This window comes from Rousettus aegyptiacus, unplaced genomic scaffold (assembly GCF_014176215.1).
Source record: "Rousettus aegyptiacus isolate mRouAeg1 unplaced genomic scaffold, mRouAeg1.p scaffold_m13_p_12, whole genome shotgun sequence".
NCBI lineage: Eukaryota > Metazoa > Chordata > Mammalia > Chiroptera > Pteropodidae > Rousettus > Rousettus aegyptiacus.
Window position 1 is genome coordinate 4,916,114 of NW_023416287.1, and position 21,694 is coordinate 4,937,807.

The window sequence follows — 21,694 nt, forward strand, 5'->3', positions numbered from 1 at the left end:
AGTGTTGAGCTCAAAGGTTTGGCTCAAGGGTTTCAGTAGTAAGGAAAAAAGAAATCACAGATTTAAGTAGGTTTAAACTTGATGGAACTTGATTTAAATTTGATGGAACTTGATTTAAACTTGATTTGTGGAGTTGGGGCTCTATTAAAAGCATTGGAAAGATTTCAATAAAATGTTTAAGTGAAAAAGGCAAGACAGAAACTCATTGCGCTGTAAAAATCTGTGTGTTCTAAATACAGGCCCAAGAGAGTATAGTCTGGAGTCAAATGTTTGTTACTGAAATTGTAGCAGTATCTTTAGTTCTTCTAAGCTTCAGTTTCCTCATCTGTAAAATGGTACTTCTGCCATAAGGCTACTAGAAAATTAAATACTCTAATGCATCTCTCATAAAAACTGGCACAAAGCAGGTTTCCCCAAAATTTCTAGCTGATTTTATCAATGTAGATATGTTCACATTATGCATGAAAACACATTAAGAGACGAAATACACTGAAATATTAACGTATTTTAGGTGAAATAAACGGTTATTTTTACCTCTTTAAACATTTTTTATAAAGCCAAAAATTTTGCATAATGAAAATGCCCCATGTTTTATCACATGGGGCAAAACGGTTTCACAAAAGAACAAAGGAGAGAATTTTCTTTACATACCGCTCTGTTCTCTCTCAACCCCGGTAGCCAGCAAGTCGGGCTCTCCGAGGCTGATGTCATTGACCCGTGTCCCTACACACTCCATCTGGAGTACTTTGCACCATTCGTCAGCCTCGAGATCTGCAGAAATGTCCAAAAGATTAACCTGTTAGCCCTGCGTCCCCTGAAAAGCCAAAAAACAGAAGTCGTCCCTGTCTCACACCAACCTGATTCACAAGCAAAGGTCTTAGAGGTGTCGTCGCTGAAATAAATCCCAATGGCGTGTTTCTTGGTGCTTTTTGGCAATCGAGCTACATTCTTCACATTGTTGAGTTCTGTAACCTGCAAAACGAACAGTTACAAGTTGGATCACACTTGCCAGACGAATGCTTCCAGGCACACCACCAGACCAAGGGGGGACACAGGAAGTCGGAGGCGCGTCACAGAGGAGCACAGCTTGACAGCAAAATGTGTGTGTGCGAAAGCTGCGAATCATTTCGGATCTGTCCTGAACACACAGCCAGGGAGGTTAACAAATGATCTTCCCTTTTTCAACCTCCCGAAGCATGTTAGGTGGCAGATGCTCGACTGTCTGGAGGTAGAAAGCTTGTTTTAGTGTTTTTACCCCCATAACGCCACCTTCTCAGTTGTTTGCATGTCTCTTTCCATCACCGTGGACAGTCTTTAAATACTCTGTCCCTTCAGAACGTCCCCGTGTTGATCCCCAAGGAAGGGGCGGGAAAGAGAATCCGGTTCATAACTGAATTATCTCACACTTTGCCAGTCACAGATGGAGTGTCAGAATCCCAAAAATGTCCTCTACTCAGGGTTCAAGTCCTATATTCCAACACAGAGACCAGTTTGTGAAATGCTCCCCACCCCTCTGACTTACTCCTGGCTTCTCAATGTTTACGGACCCTCTGTTTTAGGAGTCTGAGAACATGGCAGGGTATCACCTGGTTCCTATTACTATTATTAGTCATTCCCTCACGATTGCTTGGTCCCCTTAACACTTTTAATAACCCCTCCCCTCCCACACAGGATATTGGCTTGTTGTGTTTCCAAAATGGCTGTCCCTCCTTCAGATCTCCTGGGGCATTTGAAGGGTGTGGTAATTGGCTCCTCTGAAGCTTAGGTGGCTTTAGGGTAGAAGGCACCATGATTCTCCTGGTACAGAACCTTCCCCACTCTCTCCTTACTTCTCCCCACTCACCCTAAGGGTCTTAGTTTAAATCTCAGTCACCTGCAGAGTCCTACTGGACAACACATCCCTCTCTCCCTAATTAGAGCCTCCAGGCGATATCGTCCAAAGACATGCATGCCCCCCCAGCCCTTACAGCTATGGGTGATGCCATGCCTGTCTTGCCTCTGGTGTGGAAAGTTCCATAAGACAGGATAGTATATATTTTGCACACAACTGTGTCCCCTGAATCTGACACAAAGCCTGTCACCCAGTGGGAACTTGATAAATACACGTGGACTTGGTAAACAAAAGAACAAACACACCCACAAATTTGCTCGCGTGGTGCTTCTCCGAGCTGAATGCCTCTCTCTCCTGCCTCTTTTCTCCAGGAAAATTTTGCTTTTCTTGCAAGGCCCTCTTCCTCTGGGAAACTTGCCATGACCTCAGTGTGAATCAATTGTTCCCTTCTTTCTGCTCTTATACATGCTGCACGAAGTTGTGTTTTATCATCTGTTGTTATAATTAATCCATTTCTCTCCAGCTCCCAGCTAGACATGAGTCACCTATCAATAACCTACTGATGAACTGAATTGACGAGGAACAATCATTGGAGAGTCAACATTTATTGAGTCTGCATCGCACACTGTAGACTGTGCTTCGACTATTCTGAAACAGTATGTCGTGTTTGATCTCCATAAAAACCCTACGAGATAGATATTATTATCGATATTTTCCAGATGAAGAGAAAGATCAAAGTCATGTGCCCGAGTTCACAGCCAAAATGTGGCAGTACCAAGTTTTGAACGAGACAAATTAAACCTCAATTCTGTGTCCTTCACCTGTCTGAATGAAACGTTAATGGCTCACTCTAAAAACTTTCAGCACAGAAAATCTTCATGCCCAAAAGTCATCTCCTGTTTGAGGATGTTTCTTTTCAGGGCAGGGGGAAGGAGTGCCCCAGGATTTATTCTGACCCTCTAAGTGAGACATTATATAAGAGTTGTCCACCCTCGTCTGAAACATAGCCGTGACTCTGAAATGTATCATTTCATTACGTATCCATTAAGGGCCAACAGGAAGGAATAAGTCACCTGAAAAGTCAGGAAATGTAGGGAGAATTGCATGAGTCAGAACACAATTGCCCATCTTAGAAATTGGTTTAGATAATAACAATGTAACCCTCCCACTCAGGGGAGGGGGCTGAGTGTGCCCAGGGCAGGCAGGTTACATTTTAGGTGCTGAAAAGACTATCAGGTCCTGAAGCAACAGTTCTGTCCCCAACTCAGAACTCCATCTCAGTGAGCACACATACACTCCTGACTTTCGAAAGAATTGCAATCTACGCTAATCCATGCCAGACTCTTCCTCAGACTGCATACTAAAGAGACAATTGTGAGAACGAAGAATTGCAGGTATATTTACAAGTCACAGAAAACTTCTACAAGATGTATTTATTTCTACCATCGCTCCATTTTGAAAATGAAAAAAAAAAAAACAAGACAGGACATATTTTTTTTTAATATTTCTTTTACAAAGAAATAATTTGGCCCTAGAAAATCACTTCTGAAGCAAACACAGATTTTATTAAGGTCCAGATTCTCCTTTAGTATGGATGTCATTTTAAATGAGGGCTACATAAGTGTTTCTGACTGTCACAAGTGATGGTATTGGATCCTCAAAGGTACTTCAAAAGGATAAACATTCAGGACCATGCTCATGCAATAACTCTTTCAACTCACCTTTCACTTGAATTTCTTGTCTTTTCTTTATGTCTCAGATCAGTAGAAGTTACTTCCTGCCAAGCTCAAAACTTTTTAGTAAAACTCCCTCCTGAGCCTCTACAGTCATAGATTTTATTTTTCTTTCACGGTGCGAGAGACCGGCCACACCACCAACTCTAGGTGTGTCCTGATGGCTTTGTATATAGATTCAAAATACAAAATAGAAATGTCTTCCAGGTGTAACAGCGTCAAAGAGAGAACTACTTAAACACAACTGCAGTAGAACCATAGTCCCTCTTCGAGAATTTCCCTTGCATTCATTCACTCAGCAAAATTTTCAATTAATTGTTCAAAAAAAAAAATTCAGGTGACAACCAGGGGAACCTCAAGGGCATCTAGTCACCCAGAACAACTCTCATGTGCTTGGTAAAGCACGAAAGGTAGATTTCCATCGGAACTCGGTAAAGATTTGCTTCCCACTTGGTACCCCAACGCTCACAGGTCCGCACACGACTATCTGTTTTTGCTTTGCCTTTTACGTCACCTCACAGCTGCATTCCCTAAGAAAGATTATAAAGCATTTCAAACCAAAACCTGAAATAAATCTGAGAATTATGATGTAAGAGACAAAAGAATGTTCTAAAAGAGGTCTTAAATGAGATCCAGTTACACATTTTCATTACTAACAGAAGGGTTCTGATAACTGGGGGGGTAGGGGGGAAACCCAGTCATTTTGTGATTAAATATGGTGTATAAAGAGTTTAAATATTTTCATCTACCCTTTTGTATACTCTCCATGCTAAAACAATTGCAGACCAGGTTAGACAAGTGAAATAACTTCTGTTTACGGTCTGGGCTTCTGGCTGCTGGTTACCTCATTCAAATTGATGTGAGCCCTCAATTTCTAAGCTTCCTTTCCCTTTCCAAGATATAAGTAAGTTTACAGAATCCAGTTACACTATCAAAGAAGACCGAAAACATCTGTATGGCTTACTGAAAATGTCAATATTAGGATCTTTGAAATGCTTGATTTTCTCTAGAAATTGAATGTTTACTTTTCAAAGCCCAGGTTCGCTTCAGGTATAATCTGATTTTGTACATCCTGGGCCCAAGTTCACCCTGGGAGTAACTCAAAATTCAGAGAAGATAGAGGCTCCCTGAAAATCGCACTGGTCAAAAGATAATGAACACCAAATAGGAAGTTCTGTGAGGCATAAAGGATGTTTCTGAGCACGGAGTTTGGAAGAGATTAGGGAAAGATAAAACTTGGCAAAAACGATTCTTTCGCTAGGATTCGGAGTTACGAAAATCAGACCAAAGGCAAATCCTACACTCCACAGCAACCTTCCTTTCCTTTTCTAGATTGAATTATTTGTTCACAATCGTCCATTCCCTCCCAGCCCTGGCGACTCTTTCCTGATAAGTTTAGATTTGGTCGTGCACCTTGCTCTGACCGATAGAACAGGAGCTATTAGGCCATGCCCACGAAGATGACTTAAATGTGCCTATAATTAGGTCAGTTACTCTCTCCTTGAGCTTTAACCCTGCACCTTGAGATTATTCCCCTCTTTCTTCCCGAATCTCTGAATGTACAGACAGGTGGATCTCAATGGAGTCAAATTAATCCAGCTGGACTCAACACGCTCATGTCCAACCCAGACCCCTTGTGTTACAAGGGCAGGAGATGAAGGTGTGTTGCTATAAGCTGCTAAGCCTGGGAACTGCCGCCATGGCAGACGCTGGCTAATACGCCCTCTGTTTGATTTCCTTTTGGCCAGGAATTTTCTCCAGAGTTTTTTTCTCTCAAATCCTGCTGTATAATAATATCGCTTTTAGTACAAAGGAGACCAGATTTCCTAGTCAAATCTGTAATAACAAATGTAGAATACTGGTTATTAGTTTTATTTTGGTAGTTATCATCTTTTAAAACATTTTTCAAAGGCATCTAACACAGTGTCTTATTATATTAAAGTAGAGTTCATCTCATTAAACGAGAGGCTGGATTCCACTCAACTCATCTTCTTAAAAGTAACAAGTATAAATCTACTTCTCGAGAAGGAAATCCTTGGTACTACTATTAAACCCATTACAAGGATGAAGAGTGAGAACCAGAGAAGAAACTTAATTATGATTTCACTGACAGAAGGGAAGGTGGAGCCATGCTCAAAACACGAGAACTTCTGGCTCCTATAAACAGGCATGTTTTTCCTAATACTACGTTCCTTAAAAAACACCAAAAATAAATGAATAAACGACTAGCTGAATAGATGAACAAATGAATAAAACTAAAGATAACAACAGCTTTGGAGACAAACATGTTAAAAGCTATTGCTGCTAGTTGTAAATAATATCTTTAAATGCACATCACTTGGGAGAGAGAAAAAATATAAGGACTGTAAAACTTAATTCCTAAGTAAACATAAAGTATTTGCCACATCGATAGAAGGCAGTTTGAAGGGAAATCGCCCTTTCTTCTTGGCTTAAAATGTTGAAGAAAACTCAGCTTTTCAAAAGCCACTTGCTTATGTGGGTAGACGTAGCACCTCGGTTTATATCTCGGGCTCCTGCTCTCGTGAAATCGTGCTGGGATACCTGGTCCAGGAATCTAAATATCAGGTACTCTGGATCAAGAATGTACAGGAGAGGACAGAAATCTCAAGACTGCAGTCCAATCGACTTTCACCTACATACACACCTGTGCAGCAAAAAATCTCAGTCACTCACTGAGTTAATACCGACCCCATATAAAACCACCATTCCTCTGACTTCCATCACCATTGCTTAGTTCCGTCTTTTAAAAAACCTCGTATAAATTGAATCATATCGTAAGCACTTTTCTTTGTTGAGTCTTTCACCCAACATTGTGTCTAAGGTTTACCCAGGCTGTCGCGTGTGTAAGAAGCCTTGGTTTCTGCGTAGTATTTCATTGCACGGGTGACCATTGTGTTTTTTAAATATTTTATTTGCTTCCATGTTAGATCTATCTCTTGTAGAAACGTATTATTTGACTTTACGAAACATGTAGTTGGATTACGACATTAACCAATCTAAGCCACTGTCTTTTGATAACAGTTGTTAAATAAATGTAAATTAATTCTTATAACTGACATTTGGGAATCATTTCAGTCCTCTTATTCTTTCTAATTCTTTTAATGCTTCATTTTCTTAAAAAATTTGGAGATTTTTTTTTTCTGCCTTTTGCTTTCTGCTCCAGGAATTTTGTGTTCATCATTTTCTTTGCTAGAATTTTATTTTGAAGATTTTCAAACACAGAAAAGCTGAAAGAATAATACTGTCCTATGCCATTTTACATAAGAGACTTATGTGGATTTTGGGATCCACAGGGGGGCCCTGGAGCACATCCTCCCCCCTCTCCCCGCCCCCCAACAGACAACTGTACAATGTACATCGAGCACCTAAAACTGACAATTATTAACATTTTGTCACCTTTCTTTCATTTGCGTTATCCGCCTATGCACGTAAACGTATGAGTGCGTGTGTGTGTCCATGCACGCACCTGTGCACACACACTTGGTTTTGGTTGAACTATTTAAAAGAAAACTCCACGCACAGACAGACACACGTCATCCCTACGACTTCGGCAAATGTTTCTCATAAGTAGTAAGGTTCTCCCACGTCGCCTCAACATCATTTCCACAACTCAGAAAATAGGCAAGAATTCCCATATCGTCTAATTTCCACCCCATATTCAAAGTTCCCTAAAGGTCCCCAAAATGTCTTTCAAAGCTGTGCTCACACCCGCTCCACTATCCCCCAAACCAGGATCCCACGAAGAGGCACTTTTAATTTAGAACCTTCCCCATATTTTGCAAACGATACCATCATTTTGCAAAGACCATGCCGGTTTTCCTGTAGAATAGCCCATGTTCTAGATAACCGTTATTTTTCCATGATGCCCTTAATTTTTCTATCACCTGTACTTCTTCTGACATAGAAGTTAATACTGAAAGGCTCCATGAGATTCAGACAACATTTCTGTTAAGAATACTCACTAAGAGATGCTGTGGGCCTCATGCTGCCTTGTATCAGAAGGTGCCTAATCTCAGAACACCCCTCCACTGCTGCAGCTCAGTCTGATCACGTAGAGGTAGCTATCATTTCTCTCTATAGCAAAACAGCAATTTTTCTATTTGTATTTACAGCTGGGTGAGACTCTGGCATCATGTGAATATCCTGTTCCCAACCACCTTTCAAGCAATTGTCTTAGCAGCCACTGAGGACTCCTAGCTGCATCAAAATACCATTCTTTTTAATCCAACTGGCTTGTCAACCTAAGCCCATCTCCCTATGATTGCCAGATTCGAGATAAACACTGACTGAGACTGCTGTCTCTATTCCCACCCCCACACTGCTTTTTGATAATCTGGAAACGCTGACCACGAATAGTACCAGCATCTTATTCACTTATTATTTCAAAATGTGTAACCACTGATTTTAATCGAGTGAGTAAGTTCAACTATTGAGATCTCACTCTATTCTTTCTATATTTGGACAGCCTCATCCTCGGGTTTTAACGTAGATTTGTCAATCGGTGAGCTGTTGCATAGCATCGTGTAGCGTGTTTGAGAAGGGGACCGTGCCATTTTGGACCTGATACCATCATCGGTCTCTTCCCGGGCATTTCAGCAGGGACAGCCAGCTGGCTGTTATAACTATAGTTATTTAGGATCCGAAAAGAAAAAAAATGCACAGGTGAATACGGGGGCCCATTTAGGTCATACTTCTACAGCCTGTGGAGAAGGGGCATTGGCGATTCTTTGCTTCTCGAGCTTTTCGGTGGCACCTGCATGCCATCTTATCAGGACCTTCAAACCCTCCCCTTGCATGAGGCATCCTTCCTTCAACAGACTCGAGGCAGATGGTGAGGGCGGTCCAGCTCGCCCTTCCGGGACCAGTGCGGATCATGACAGTGCTTTCTGGCTCCAGTGCGTGGTCATATCGGACAGCACTGGCCGAAAATCAGCCTGAACAAACTCCGATTCACGTCATCCTCAAGACACCGCCCAACTGTGTGCTTTCGGCCCCACGCACTCTGAGCTCCTCTAAGAGGAAATGGATTTCTTTCCATGATGGGAAGAAAAACAGGTGCACGCGGACGTCTCCACCTCGGCCTTGCTTATCTTCCAGAGTGTTCCTACATCCCTCTCTGCCGACACAGCCTGTTGTGATGCGAGGGGTCATCACAGAGAGGAGGCACGACTCCGCGGCAACCAAGGCTGCGTGCGACGGACTTTCTCGTCTCCCAAGCCCAACTAAAGTCCATTTCATGTCCGTGTCTCTCCGCTCCCACCAAGCGAGGATGCGCTGCTCCTCTCCGGCCCGGAAACGCACCACCTGTAGGTGCCCCAGGCCTCAGCTAGCCACACGGCACCTTCCCGGCGATGCCGGTCCTGATTCTTCGAGATCGCGACACTCTCATCCCACGCTCCCGACTCCTTTGCCTGCTCTGCTGTTCCCTCCTTTGCCTTTCCCGGCCGCACCAACACACCGAGTATTTTACTTACACGTTTCCTTTCCGTCTGTCTCTTCCCCACTACAGCGGGGGTGGGGAGCCGCACACTTTGTTCTCTACTGTGCCCCCAAGAGTGTACCTCCCCAACACGCACATGTTAAACGGAAGCTCTGCCTCCTGCGGTAAACGATGTCACCCCCTCCAGTGTAAAGACAAGGGGCCCGAGGCACAGCGATGTCATTCACATGCCCAGGGCTGGACAATTCCCAAACAGTGGCAGAGGCAGGGTTTGGCTCTAGGCGAGCAGACTTCATTATGTGCCAGAGACCAGGTTCTATGCAGTCCCTATCAATTGTTGATGGCATTTCTAACCAGCTGGCACTATTCTATATCCTGTTGTAGATACGGGCGCTGAGGCTGCCAGAGGTTCGTTTGTTCACACAGCTGGCAAACAGGTAAGCCGGGATTCGAACCCAGATAACCTGACCGCTCTTTACTGAGCCACCAAATGGACATACAGAAAAGAATCAGAGACGTCGTCATTCTGGAGTCAGGCCTTGTACTTCCCAAGGTGCGTCGTGAAGGGTGTGAGGACTTATGAGACCAAGGACAAATGCACAGGCAAAAGAAACCGCCTGTGCGCAGCCATGAGACTGCAGTCTGGCACGATGCGAACATGGAGGAGAGGGACAGTGAGGCGGGCTGCAGTGGGAAACAGACAAAGCGTGCAGCGGGAGCGGCTGGGCCAGGGCGAGCTTCGAAAGGGCTGGCGTGCTGCTCTCGGGAGTGCAATGCAAAGCGTGAGGTCTGAAAAGCAGATATTCAAAGGTTTTAAACACATACATGGCAGGGGCATACCCGTGCATCGGAAAGATCGTTTTGCAGGCCAGTGGTCTACAATCTGGGGGAGCCTTCGTGCCCACGGGGAAACATTTAGCAAATATCTAGAGACATTTTGGTTGTCAAATCTGGGAGGGTGCCACTGGCATCTCGCGGGTAGAGGCAGAAATCCTCAACATCCCACAATGCGCAGGATGCGACCCACACACACGACCAAAACGCCGATGGTGCTGAGGCTGAGGAACCGCATTACAGGGAAAAGCAGAAAATGAAGAAGGCTGATGCATCCTGCAGCGACATAGTGACCGATGAGGATGGCGCCCCCTGGGGTCGAGCAGTGCGCAGCTGGGTTGGCCATCATCCATGGCGGCCTCACACACAGCAAGGCCTAGAGCATGACCGGAGGGCAGAGCCGAGGCCTGCAGACAGCCAGGCTATAAGCGGATCACGACTTCAGCTAAGGTTAGAACCCGAGCTCTGCAAACAGAGAGACTTAAGAGCTACTCAATTACTACGCAGTTCCGGGTTTCTAGTTCTCTAATGATTAAAAACACAAAGTATTATGACTCCATCAAAGGGAAAAAACATTCGACACTCTCCTAAATTTCTGATAAATCTTTAAGTACGCCATCCTAGTAGGAATTCCCAAATAAGAACTGCCAAATTAGTTTGGCTGCTTAAAGCTGTATTCCAGATGTCTTATTCATCATAAGTGATAGTATTCATTGAAATAAATGTTTAACAGCCAGCGATTAACAAAGTGGCCGTACTTTAAAAGTTTAATTTGCTACCGATACAGTTTTGCATTAACAACTTAGAAAACAATTACAAATTACACAATTCAATTTTCCAAATGGATTATTTTATAACTAGATGGAAAGACTATTGCAATTTCTTCTGGTGTTTCAAGAGAAGATTAATAGAATCAGATTTTTAAAAAAGTTTCTTTGAGGAACTGGTATATTCCTGTCAGAATTATGCAATTACCAGGCATTATGTGGTGATTGTAAGTATAGTCTTGGTGTGCGGCAAAGTCAAAATCTATTTAGGAAAACAAGGATTTGATTTCCAATTTTTCCACTTCTTCTGCTGATAGTAATGTACAGATGATGATTTATTTATGTTTACAGAGCGAAAACGAGACCGCTACCTAAAAGGCAATTTGCCGCCTTGCTTTTGTAGGCTGTATCCTAATTATTTTTCCCCTCGCGGGACTGAATGAATTAAGTGAGCAATTCGCTTTGTCTATGCAAATTGCAAAGATCTGCAGAAGTTTCAAATTGCTTCATACTTAAAAAAAAAAATTAAAGCCATTATCCTACTGAAAATGAAGAGGCATAAGCCCTTTTAACTTTTGTAGGTTGTCTTTGAAAATAAAAGTAATCTATTTTCTCAAGTATTAATAAAATAAGTAATTACACTATTCTTATTATTATTTTGTTAAAACACTTATTTTTACATTATTTTGTGTTGAAATTTCAGAATACTCTAAAATACTCTAATAAACATTTCTGTTAAAAATTTCCAAAGGACTCCATATAATGTGTTGCAAACCTTTAAACATTTTCATATTCATTCCTAAGAAAAGCACTAATGGTTTTAAGACACAGTGCCATTAGGCAAGGACAGGCAAATACGAAGAAACATACTCAGTTCTAATCAAAAGCTGTCAGCAGAACACGTTCCTCTCTACAAATCTCCCCTCAAGATCTGGACACAGCCGTTTAAGCGAACATTTCATAAAAGATTTCTTAAGAAAGAACCAGTCTGGGCAGTTATTTCTCAACCCCCATACAGATGGTTTCATTCTTTCCAAAAATATCTACATGCCCTTGGTCACTTAAAATAAACTGGACCAGTGCCCGTCTGACTTAGAAATGTGAACTGTCTTCCTGAAGAGTGGATCTTTATTTACACATGGAAAATAACTTAAATAATCCATTGATAGTGTCTTCCTTGAGAATAAAAAAGCTATACCCCTTCCGAAAAAGTGCTTAAACTGAAAAGTTTCCATCTGAAATTTATACTGAAAATGAAATCTGGGGTGAAGGGCACTTTCCTGAGCTGTTGGTGGAGATGTGATTTTGTATAACCTATCTGGACATAATCTGGCAGTAGTTACACAAATTTTAAAGGTGTTGGATATTACCTGACTATCTCATTTCTAAGACTTTTTCTCCCAAAAAGATTAACATAAGCACATAAAGAGAGATGCACCAGCTTTTTCACTGTAATAAAATTTATAATGGCAAAAAACTTGGAAACCTTTTTGTCTATCAATTTGGGTATTTTTAAACAGATTACAGTGTGTCAATATTAAAGAGTACCCTAGAACTGTTAAATAAATGAGGTGTAATTAACAAGCCACTAATTATTGACTTAGAATCACAGTCAGTACATTGAAGGAAAGGGGACTGGTATAATTAATGTCACCGTTTAATTTGTCTCATAAACCACAATATTCTGAATGCGAAAGCAATCGCTACTAAAAGTTTTGTAAGAACTACAGACTCAGCAAAAGTGTCCTGGGGATTATGGTCTCCTAAACACAGTATGTACGAAAGTAATGCATGACTCTGTTCTCGCTCTAAAAACAGGATCTGTATATGTATGAGAATACGTTTCTATTTGTATCGGCAGAGAAAAAGGCGTGAAAGGTACACATCAAACTATTGGTATTTTTTCCTGAGGACCAGGGTGGAGTCCAAGACAGGATTTCATTTTACTGCGTACACGTCCAAAGTGCCTGAATTGTTACAAGGAACATATACAATATTTGTAATTTAAAGAATGAGAAGAGTGAAGAGGACAAAAAAGCTATCTGCAAAATATTTTAAAATGAGGTAAGTGGATCTCCATCCTTTGTCAAAACAACTCCTTGATCACGATATTCCTTGATTTCTCTCATACTCAAAAACCAGTGATTGATTTTTCACTAACTTGAGAAAACCCACCCTTTTCCTTTTGACGTCATTTACAGAGAGCTTCTGCGTGCACCTGGATCACCATTGAGTGCCACCACATACACACGAGTGTGAAATCACACAGCCCGAGTCTGAGGAACAGACGCTCTTAAGAAATACACGGAAGAAATAAGCGTGAATGGGGGGAAATGTACATAGAGATATTTCACAGAAAATGATACAGAGATGGCAAATAAGTACATGAGCATATACTCAATATCCAAAGAAATTAGGGAATGCAAATCGAAATCACAATGAGATATCACTATCAGAATGACTAAAATAAAAATAATGACACCACCAAATGCTGGCGAAGATGTAGAGAAACTGAATCACTCACGTATTGCTGGTGGGAAGGTAAAGTCACACAGCCACATTGTAACACAGTTTGGCGGTTTCTTATAAAAGTAAACATACAACTACCACATGACCCAACAGTTCCACTCTTGGGCAATGAACCCAGAAAAATCAAACATATATTCATACAACGACTTGTACATGAATGTTCATAGCAGCTTTATTCATAATAATCAAAAAACGAAAACAGCCCAGATGTTCTTCAACAGGTAAATAGAACAAACCACTGTAGTCCATGCTAGGGAATACTCAGCTATAACGAGGAACGGACTAATGATACACACAATGAGGAAATTACATTGAGTAAAGAAAGCCGACGGTAAAAGGTTGCATACTGCATGATTTTTGAAAAGAAAAAAATATATAAAAAACACATTAGTGCTTGCTGGGGACGGGGGGCGTGGTTCTAAAAGGGATCACAAGGGATCTTTTGGCTGACGGACTCGCTCTGTATCTCACCTGTGGTGGTGGATACACAAGCCCACAGGAGATAACATTGCATAGTACACCCATGAGTACGAGCAAGACTGCGGAAATCTGAATAAAATCGATGGATTGTACGAAGTCAGTGTCCTCAGTATGTTACTGCGCTATCACTGGGGGAAACTGGATAAAGGACATGCCTTTTCTCCGTGTTATTTCTTACAGCTGCATATGAATCTAGCTACCTCAAAATCAAGTGCAACTTTAAAAAATTTAAACAAACTGCTTTTAAACGTGTTCCTCAAAATTCCTTTACGAGCCTCCGAGAATGTGGGGAGGAGAGGGGAAAGGAGGAATGTCTGGGATCTCTTCCCCTTCCCCATCCTTCGCTCCTGCTTCAGCGAGAACAGCTCTCACTTTTAACGATTTAAATACTGGGCCATCTGGATCAGGTGTCCCAGGAAGTAAAGCTTCTGTGCCAAGGAGACAATTACTGTGATTATCAAGAGTGTGGTCTGCGGAGCCAGAATGCCTGGGCTCGGACTCTAATGCTGTCACTTCCCAACTGTCTAATCTTGGGCATATTCTTTAACTTCACGCATCCTCGGTTTCCTCATCTGTAAAATGGGGATAATAACAGTATCCGTCTCATAGGACTGTTGTGGGAATAGATTAACATATTAGAAGTACTTTGTTAAGCGACTGGTGAAGAAAATGAAGCACTCGGTAAATATCAACTGTTATAGTGACCAAAGGAAAACCACTAACTTAAATGGCATTGCCCAACAGCACAGTGTATTTTAAAGGAATCGTATTAATAATTTATCACCAGGGCTTAGAACGGGTCAAGTAGAGTGTGAAGTGCTTGCATTATGTTGTTTTAAATTTTTTTTTCACATCAGCCTTGTGAGGCTAGACCTATTATCATTATTCTCATTTTATAGATTAACAACTTAAGGCACAGAGAATGGCCTTTCTGACCCCAGTAGCCCATGGTGCGATGCTCTCTCTTCTATCACAAGTTCAACCAACATTTACTGAATATTTATTATATTCCCTGGAGTGCTGGAGATGCTGAGAGCACAGAGCTGAACGCACAGTACAAGCGCTCTGGTCTCCTGGAGCTCACCGTCGGCCAGCGGTAAACGAGTATACAAACGAATGAGTGACATAAATACAACAGTGATACGTGTGACAAATTAAATAAACTAAAGAAATGCGACTTGGAGCTGCACGGAGTATTCAAATAAGGTTTTATCCGAGGCAATGACACTTGAGCTAATCCCTAAAGGAAGAGAAGAGACCATGGGGGGAAAGCCCTGCAGACCCAACGAACGGCAGGTGCGAAGGCCCTGAGGTGGAGCGGGTCCTGAGGGCGGAAGCAAGTCAGCGCGGCAAGGTGGCAAGTGGCCTGGGATAGCGGTCTGAGGCGTGTGCTGGGACAGAATCGTTCGAGGCCGTGTAGTCCATGATACCGGCAGTGAGTTTTGGTGTAATTCTAAGGATGAAAGGAAGCCTCGAAAACGACAACACAAACATCCTTCAGAGGCACTCGTTTGAAACCATCTAGTACTTGCAACTCACAGGCGGTACGAGATCCAACGTCCGTGACTCGTGCTGCGGTAGATGTTACAACGTGGACTGACACCACGCAGCATCGGCAGGAGGAGGTCACAGGTCATTTCCTGAGCACCCTGAGTACCCTTGGGATCCAGAGCTACTTTGCTTCAAACACTAGGCGGGGCCCCTGGGACACGAAGCTGAATAAACCCAGGTCTCATCTCCAAGAAGCTCACAATCCAGCAGAAAGTGATCATATCAGGACACCCCTGGCTTCAAGCAACAGAATCCTCTACCCGGACTGCATTAAGCGATGAGGCAAATGTATCATGCTTCTCTTCGCTATGCTCAAACTCCGGGGCACATGAGAGAAAAACTAGAAGTGCGAAGGCTTAAACAGGACAGAAGAGCATTCCTCTCACCAAAGAAACAGAGATAGTCTAAGGTTACGGCCTCCTGTTGTTCTATGGTGCTACAGGCTGAATATTTGTGATCATCCCCAACATTCACATATTGAAGCCTAACCCCTTTGGTTTGGGACTTTTCGGGGGTGATTAAGTCATGAGCGTGGAACCTGCATGAATGGAGTCAGTGCTCTTACAAAAGAGACCCTAGGCCCTTCCACTGCGCAGGGACATGGCGAGAAGTCGGCAGTCTGCGACCCCAAGGAGGGTCTTCCCCAGACCTCCTGAACTTGGCCTCCAGACCTCCTAAACTTGGCCTCCTGAACTTGGACTTACAAGCTCCAGAACCATAAGAAACAAATGTCTGTCGTCCGTGAGCCACCCAGGCAATGGGGTCTTGTTTCAGCAGCTCGGTGGACTCGGGCACGGGCACGGGACCAGGGGCCACCGGCCAGCCCTGGGCACTGCCCTCCAACTTCTCGTCTGGGGCATGTCCTACTGCTGTGCCATCCTCAACCACGGTCTCTCCATACTGTGCGCCAGGATGGCCGATGTCCAGAAAAGTAAAAGAGATGAAGGATCCAGAACCTTCCTTGGTCACGTCCCCTAAGACCAGGATTCAGTCACATGGCCACACCTCACTGCGCGGGTAGCCTTGTGTTCGACTAAAAACCAGTTGTCCATCACCAAGGAAGAAGAGCTGTAATTATGAGGTCAGTACCAAGCCGTAAGACTCTGTCACCAACATGAAAAGCAATCACTGCTTTCAGTGTGACCAGTGCATCCATGCAGAAGGACCGACTCAGGGAGGGTCAGCAAGACTCACAGGGAAGATGAAGACACAGCAGAGATTCTGAGGGATCGATAAATGTCTGCCGCACGGACCAGGGAAGGAAAGGTGTCCGGGGAAGGGCAAGAGCGAGTGTGAACCCAGTGGTGGACCGGACGAGGGAGCGGCTGAGGTGGAGGGAGGCCCGGATGGCCCTTGGCTTCTCACGTAAACAACAGAACGGATACCGGTGCCACACGCTGTGACAGAAAGCCCCGGAGATGAACGGTCATTGATTCGGTCTCATGTCTTTCAGGAGCTTTTTGGCACCTCCACCTCCTTATGAGTAAAAGTAGTTAGGTCAGAAAAACGTGGTTCGGGTACCAGTTAACCCCTTCTACCCACTCTACCTCTGTCTTAGAAACTTAGGCATGGAGCATCCGGGAAAAGCCTCCGAGTGAGAAGCTATCATTTAATTAGTGGAGATTACAGCTTCTTACTATAATAAGTATGAGGAGTCCTGTGATCATGGCATACCTGAGGGAAGCTTCTAGAATAAGGCCTGGGCAGCTTCTTGCACGAGGAGGGGATGACTTCAAAGCATTGAATGTATTGAAAGAGGAGGCTATGACGTAGTTTAGGATTTTGAAAAGTTGTATTGTAGACAGCTACATAAGAGGAAACGTTTTAGAGGAGGGAGAAACTACATAAAAAAGAATGAGTCATTGGAAAAAGTTATGACACACACACACATGCACACACGCAGACACACAGAGACACACACGCGCGTGCACACACACACACACACATGCGCGTGCACACACACAAGATACACTGGCAGAAATTCCAGAGAATTAATTTTTAGGACATTAGCTCACTGTGAGGACCCTGGAATCCTATTTTCGCAGAAACCAAGAACAAGGTCCGTTATTGAGTTTGGGAGACGTAAGAGTGAGCTCGTCACTAAGGAAGGATAGAATGACAGAACAAATCAGCCTAAAGGGCTTTGGCAGAACGACAAAAATAATACTGGCAATCGTTCCTCGTAGTCAGAGGCTCTTCCATTTTTCAAGTACATTCACATTGATCTGTTTGACACACGGGCTGACGCTGGGATTTCAGGGAAACAGGCGCCATCATTCCCAGGTGCTCAGTGTTGAAATAACAGCAGATTAAGTGGACGCTGAATAAATAAGGTTCACACGACAGCAGCACGTACAAAACCGTGTTCCTTAGAATTCGGGTTAGCTGTTCCTGGGAATATGCGATTAACGGAAAAACGATAGCTTGTAGCCCATCAGTTTTGGGGGTGCTGACTGAGACTGGCCCAGCTTCTGAAGTGCAGGGCCCCTCAGAGCCTGCGACGGGCGGCCCTGGACCGGGAACCCCACAAATGGGCATGAAAACGCGGGCATTCCCAGTCCCTCAAACACGGAACCCCGGGCCTCCCGAAACTCTTCTTTGCCACGCTTTCTGGGGACTTTTAAAAAAAAACACGGTCTGAGAGAATTTATCGGAATCGTCCTTTGGGTCCAAGGTGAACTGACTCAAGTCTCGTGTGAGGATGGAGAAGCTACAGCGTGACGTGCCTTGGAGGCCACCTTTACACTAACGTTAAGCCACCTGCTTTGCAGGCTGCTCCCGGTGGTGACGCCGAGATCAGAAAGCGGGTTTCCCAGACTCAGGCCACCATCTACCTTGGTCACAAAAGTGGCAGGCGGTCTCCTGTCCACTTAGGTTCCCAACTGTTAACTCATCTCAAAAAAAAGTAAAACCACGCACAGAAACGCTCGACTCCTCCCGGCGGGCGTGAGCCGCTTTGATGCTCTGGATGAAAACAGGGGACTTGGGTTTAACGAGAAGGTGAGAGACTCTATCTAAAGTCACTGGAGTCTTAATATGGTTGCGATTACAATTCATCAAATTCACAGCCGCCTCTGACAGCTGTGGGTCCTTGAGGGGCGCTTCACGGAAGAGGCAAAGAAATGAAAAATGAATTGCTCTGGATGTGCATTATTCGTATATTTATTTTCCAATTTTTGCATGACAGCACCTTTGGCTGCATCTGCAACAAGGAAGGCACCCGGTTTTAAAATTCGACGGCCAATGTCTCCTGTTAAAACTTCTGAAACGGATCAGATAGGCAAAACTGGCATTTTTACTTAATAGCGTCTTTAAAAATGAAAGCGGCATTGTGTTCTCCTGAACGCTACAGATTTCTCGCAGGAGAGGCGTTCACAAATGTCACGTCATTTCGGTATTGACCAAACAGCATAGTATGAGGGCCCTCGTTGCTTTGGGAAGTTGATTTGCAGTCAAATAAATTCTAAAATCTGGTCATGGCGTGCCACTTCGACCCCAGTATTTCATTATGGAGACTCATAAATTACACACCGTTGAGGTTACAAATGCATATCTTAGAGTTGCTCTAGCTTTTTCGATGCCCCCAGAGATTAACACTAAGTGTATCATCAGATCTAAAGGAGTAGGGGGATGAATCGGCTGCAGGAAGGCATCAAGGGCTTGGCGGTTGGACGCACGTTCATAATTCTTTCATTTTAATGCTTTGAACTCTGCTTAATGATTATTAGAGATGAAAGAGAATGTAGCTTACCCAGGTCCTCAAAGCAAAGATTTACATATTAAATTCCAAGGCCAGCCGGTAGAAGTCTGAAAGAGGGCAAGTTTGTCCTTGACCTCCCCTGACTCGTTTCATATTCAAGAGGAAACTGCGCAATCCGCTCCAGTTTGTCCATTTGAGTCCGGCCGTCATAAACCTTGCCAATCCTGGCTTTCTCTGCCCTGATCATCACCCGCCCCATTTCCTTTGGATCAGAATGCCTGTTTCTGGCTTCAGATGTCTCAGTACAGAGTTCTTTTGGTAAGCTGTATAAAAGGATAACACAAAGACATCTGTATGTATGCCATGTCTTCTATTGAAAATATTCATCGCTTTTCAACCAACCATGTAAAAAATGTCTATTATGTGTTAGACACGGACAACTAATAGTGAACCATGCCTCCTCCTAAAAAAAAAAAAAAATCTCTGTCCTTGTGGATCGTATTTTATGGTGGTCGCAGGGCGAAGACAAGAAACAAACAAGTAAATATGTGTGTAGTAATAAGTGCTAAAGAGAAGGGCAAAGGGAGATGGGGGGTGGTCGAATATTCCATTTTAAATACTGAGGCCAAGAGGAGGAATTTAAGCAATCACCTGAACAAATGAAGGAAATGAGCTATGTGGCTATTTATGGTGGATTCCAAGAAAAGGGAAGACCAAGGTCAAAGGCAGAAACGTGCTTCGCATGGTCTAAGGAAAGGAAGGAGCCCAGAGAGCTGTAGCAGAGTCAAGTGGGGCAGATGGAACAGAGCAGAAAAGGCTGAACAGGCCACAGGGGGTCGAATCATGGGAGTGTGTGGGCCAGGGTCACGACTACGGAATAAGTGTTTCGAACAGACTCTAGTGGGCTGAGTATTGGACAGCCCAGGGGCCTGGACCACAGCGTTACTGACAGAGGTCGTGTGATGTACTTGGAGTTTCTACAGGTACCAAACACAGGGTCAACATCATTTACTAAGGAGCTGAATTTGGGGAGTTTCCGTAAAGTAATTCCTCGCGTGTCCTCTTTCTTCCGTTAGGTAAGTAAAGAGCTGTAAGCAAAACAGAGCCCATTTCTCTACGTCCCCACATTCCGAAAGGAAGATGGAAAACATTGTGAAGAATCAGACATTTCTGGGTGTATGTGAACTCAGCGAAAAGGAGGAAGGACTGGTTGACATCATCAGCCACACACGAGGACCAGACAGAACAAGGCGCTGATGGTACCTTGGTTGGTTCAGGCTGCCACAGCAAGTCGCTGTCGTAACTTGGTGTATGAACCAAAGGTGTCAACACGGGTCCTTAATAAGATGTTGTAAAGTCACCACTTTTGGAGAAGTTGCACAAAAGGAAAGATTATTCGCCTTCCCTCACCCAGCCAAATCTCTGTGCTAACGGATCTGGCGGTTTCACGTAAAATTTTAAATGGCGAGTTAACACCAGCCCTGGCAAATTCTCACCAAATGAGAATCTTCATTCTGGAAAACCAAGACAATTAAAATGTTCTATTATACAAATAAGCATGGTTCCTCCATAGTCAAAACGGTACTATTTTCCCAATGCAGGAACAGCCGGAGCCTTGGGGAAAAAGAAGTGTTAATCACGTGATTCTACACATTTTCGAGAAAAGAAGAAATCCACAGGCTGCGCATTAATGAGGCCCATGAAAAAATTATACCACGTAGAGGGAAAGACAGGCCTAATTTGTGAATCTAACTGGTAAGTATACCTTATATTTACTTTAACTTTCCACTCTCAAATCACGTATTTTAACACATGATTATTATTTTTAGTGAGGAAATCTCACTACTACTAAGAATACCGAAAGTCTGAATTAAATTTAGTCGTGCAACTTAAAGAAATAAACTCATGGGTGGCATTTCCTCCTCCGTCGATCACCCATTTTCCAGCTCCTTCTCCGGCCTCCCCCCACCCCCACCCTCCAAGCTCTGAGGGAGGGTCGACTGTGTATCAGGCACTGTGCTAGACACCTGAGACCCCACGCTCACCCTCCAGGGGCTCCGATGTTGGAAGCAGGGTCTACTGTGTAAATTAGAAATGTACAAAACAACATGGTAAGTTCTACACTAGAGATTGAAAAAACAACAACAATAAACAGTAGGAAACCGGAAGAGTGACTTTAGTTAGTTATTTTAGACACTTAGCAAGTAGGCATTATTTTAGAGCTGTTCTGTACTTGGAAAAAGTATTATCTGCACCTTTGTCAAAGAGTCTAGGCAAGTTTTCGGACTTGGTGAACTGGAATTCCCTCCTTGTGAACGGATCTCTGGAAAATTATGGCAATCGAGTCTTACCTTATGGTAACACCTAAAATACGCAGCTCGCTCATCGGAAAATTTCTCCAGTCTCTTCGGACCTTTGCTTGAGGCTTTCTTGAATACTAACCAGCATCGTTGATAAATCTGGAAAGATATACAAAGACCGAGCTCAGCATCACTATGGACTCAGGTATTATGTACTGACATTTGCATTTAAATGTTTCCTGTTTGATGTCCTCACCTGTAAAATAGTCACAAGCCATAGATGCGATATTGCTTTGGGAAAATAAAATTTTAAAAACCAAAATTGGTTCCACAGTGAGCGTGCTATGTTGTTCATCATTACTGGAACCAAAAGAAAATGAGTATTTGAAGGCAAATTTCTTTATGTTTTGATAACAATAACAGCAGGAACACTGGAGAAAAATCTCAGAGCTAAAAATCTCAAAGCGGTACAAACAACAGACATTCATGGCACGTGCTCTAATTTCAA

The 21,694-nt window shown here is 43.4% G+C and overlaps 1 protein-coding gene across 1 annotated transcript in view; it reads right to left on the reverse strand.

Moving 5' to 3' along the window:
• Positions 1–21,694, reverse strand: part of DOK5 (docking protein 5) — a 118,506-nt gene that overhangs the window by 44,203 nt on the left and 52,609 nt on the right. Inside the window, exons 2-4 of the mRNA XM_016120823.2 lie at positions 21,238–21,345; positions 858–972; positions 652–771 (exon numbers count right to left, since the gene is read on the reverse strand). Coding sequence (XP_015976309.1) covers positions 652–771; positions 858–972; positions 21,238–21,345 — 343 coding nt within the window. The remainder of the gene's footprint in view (positions 1–651; positions 772–857; positions 973–21,237; positions 21,346–21,694) is intronic.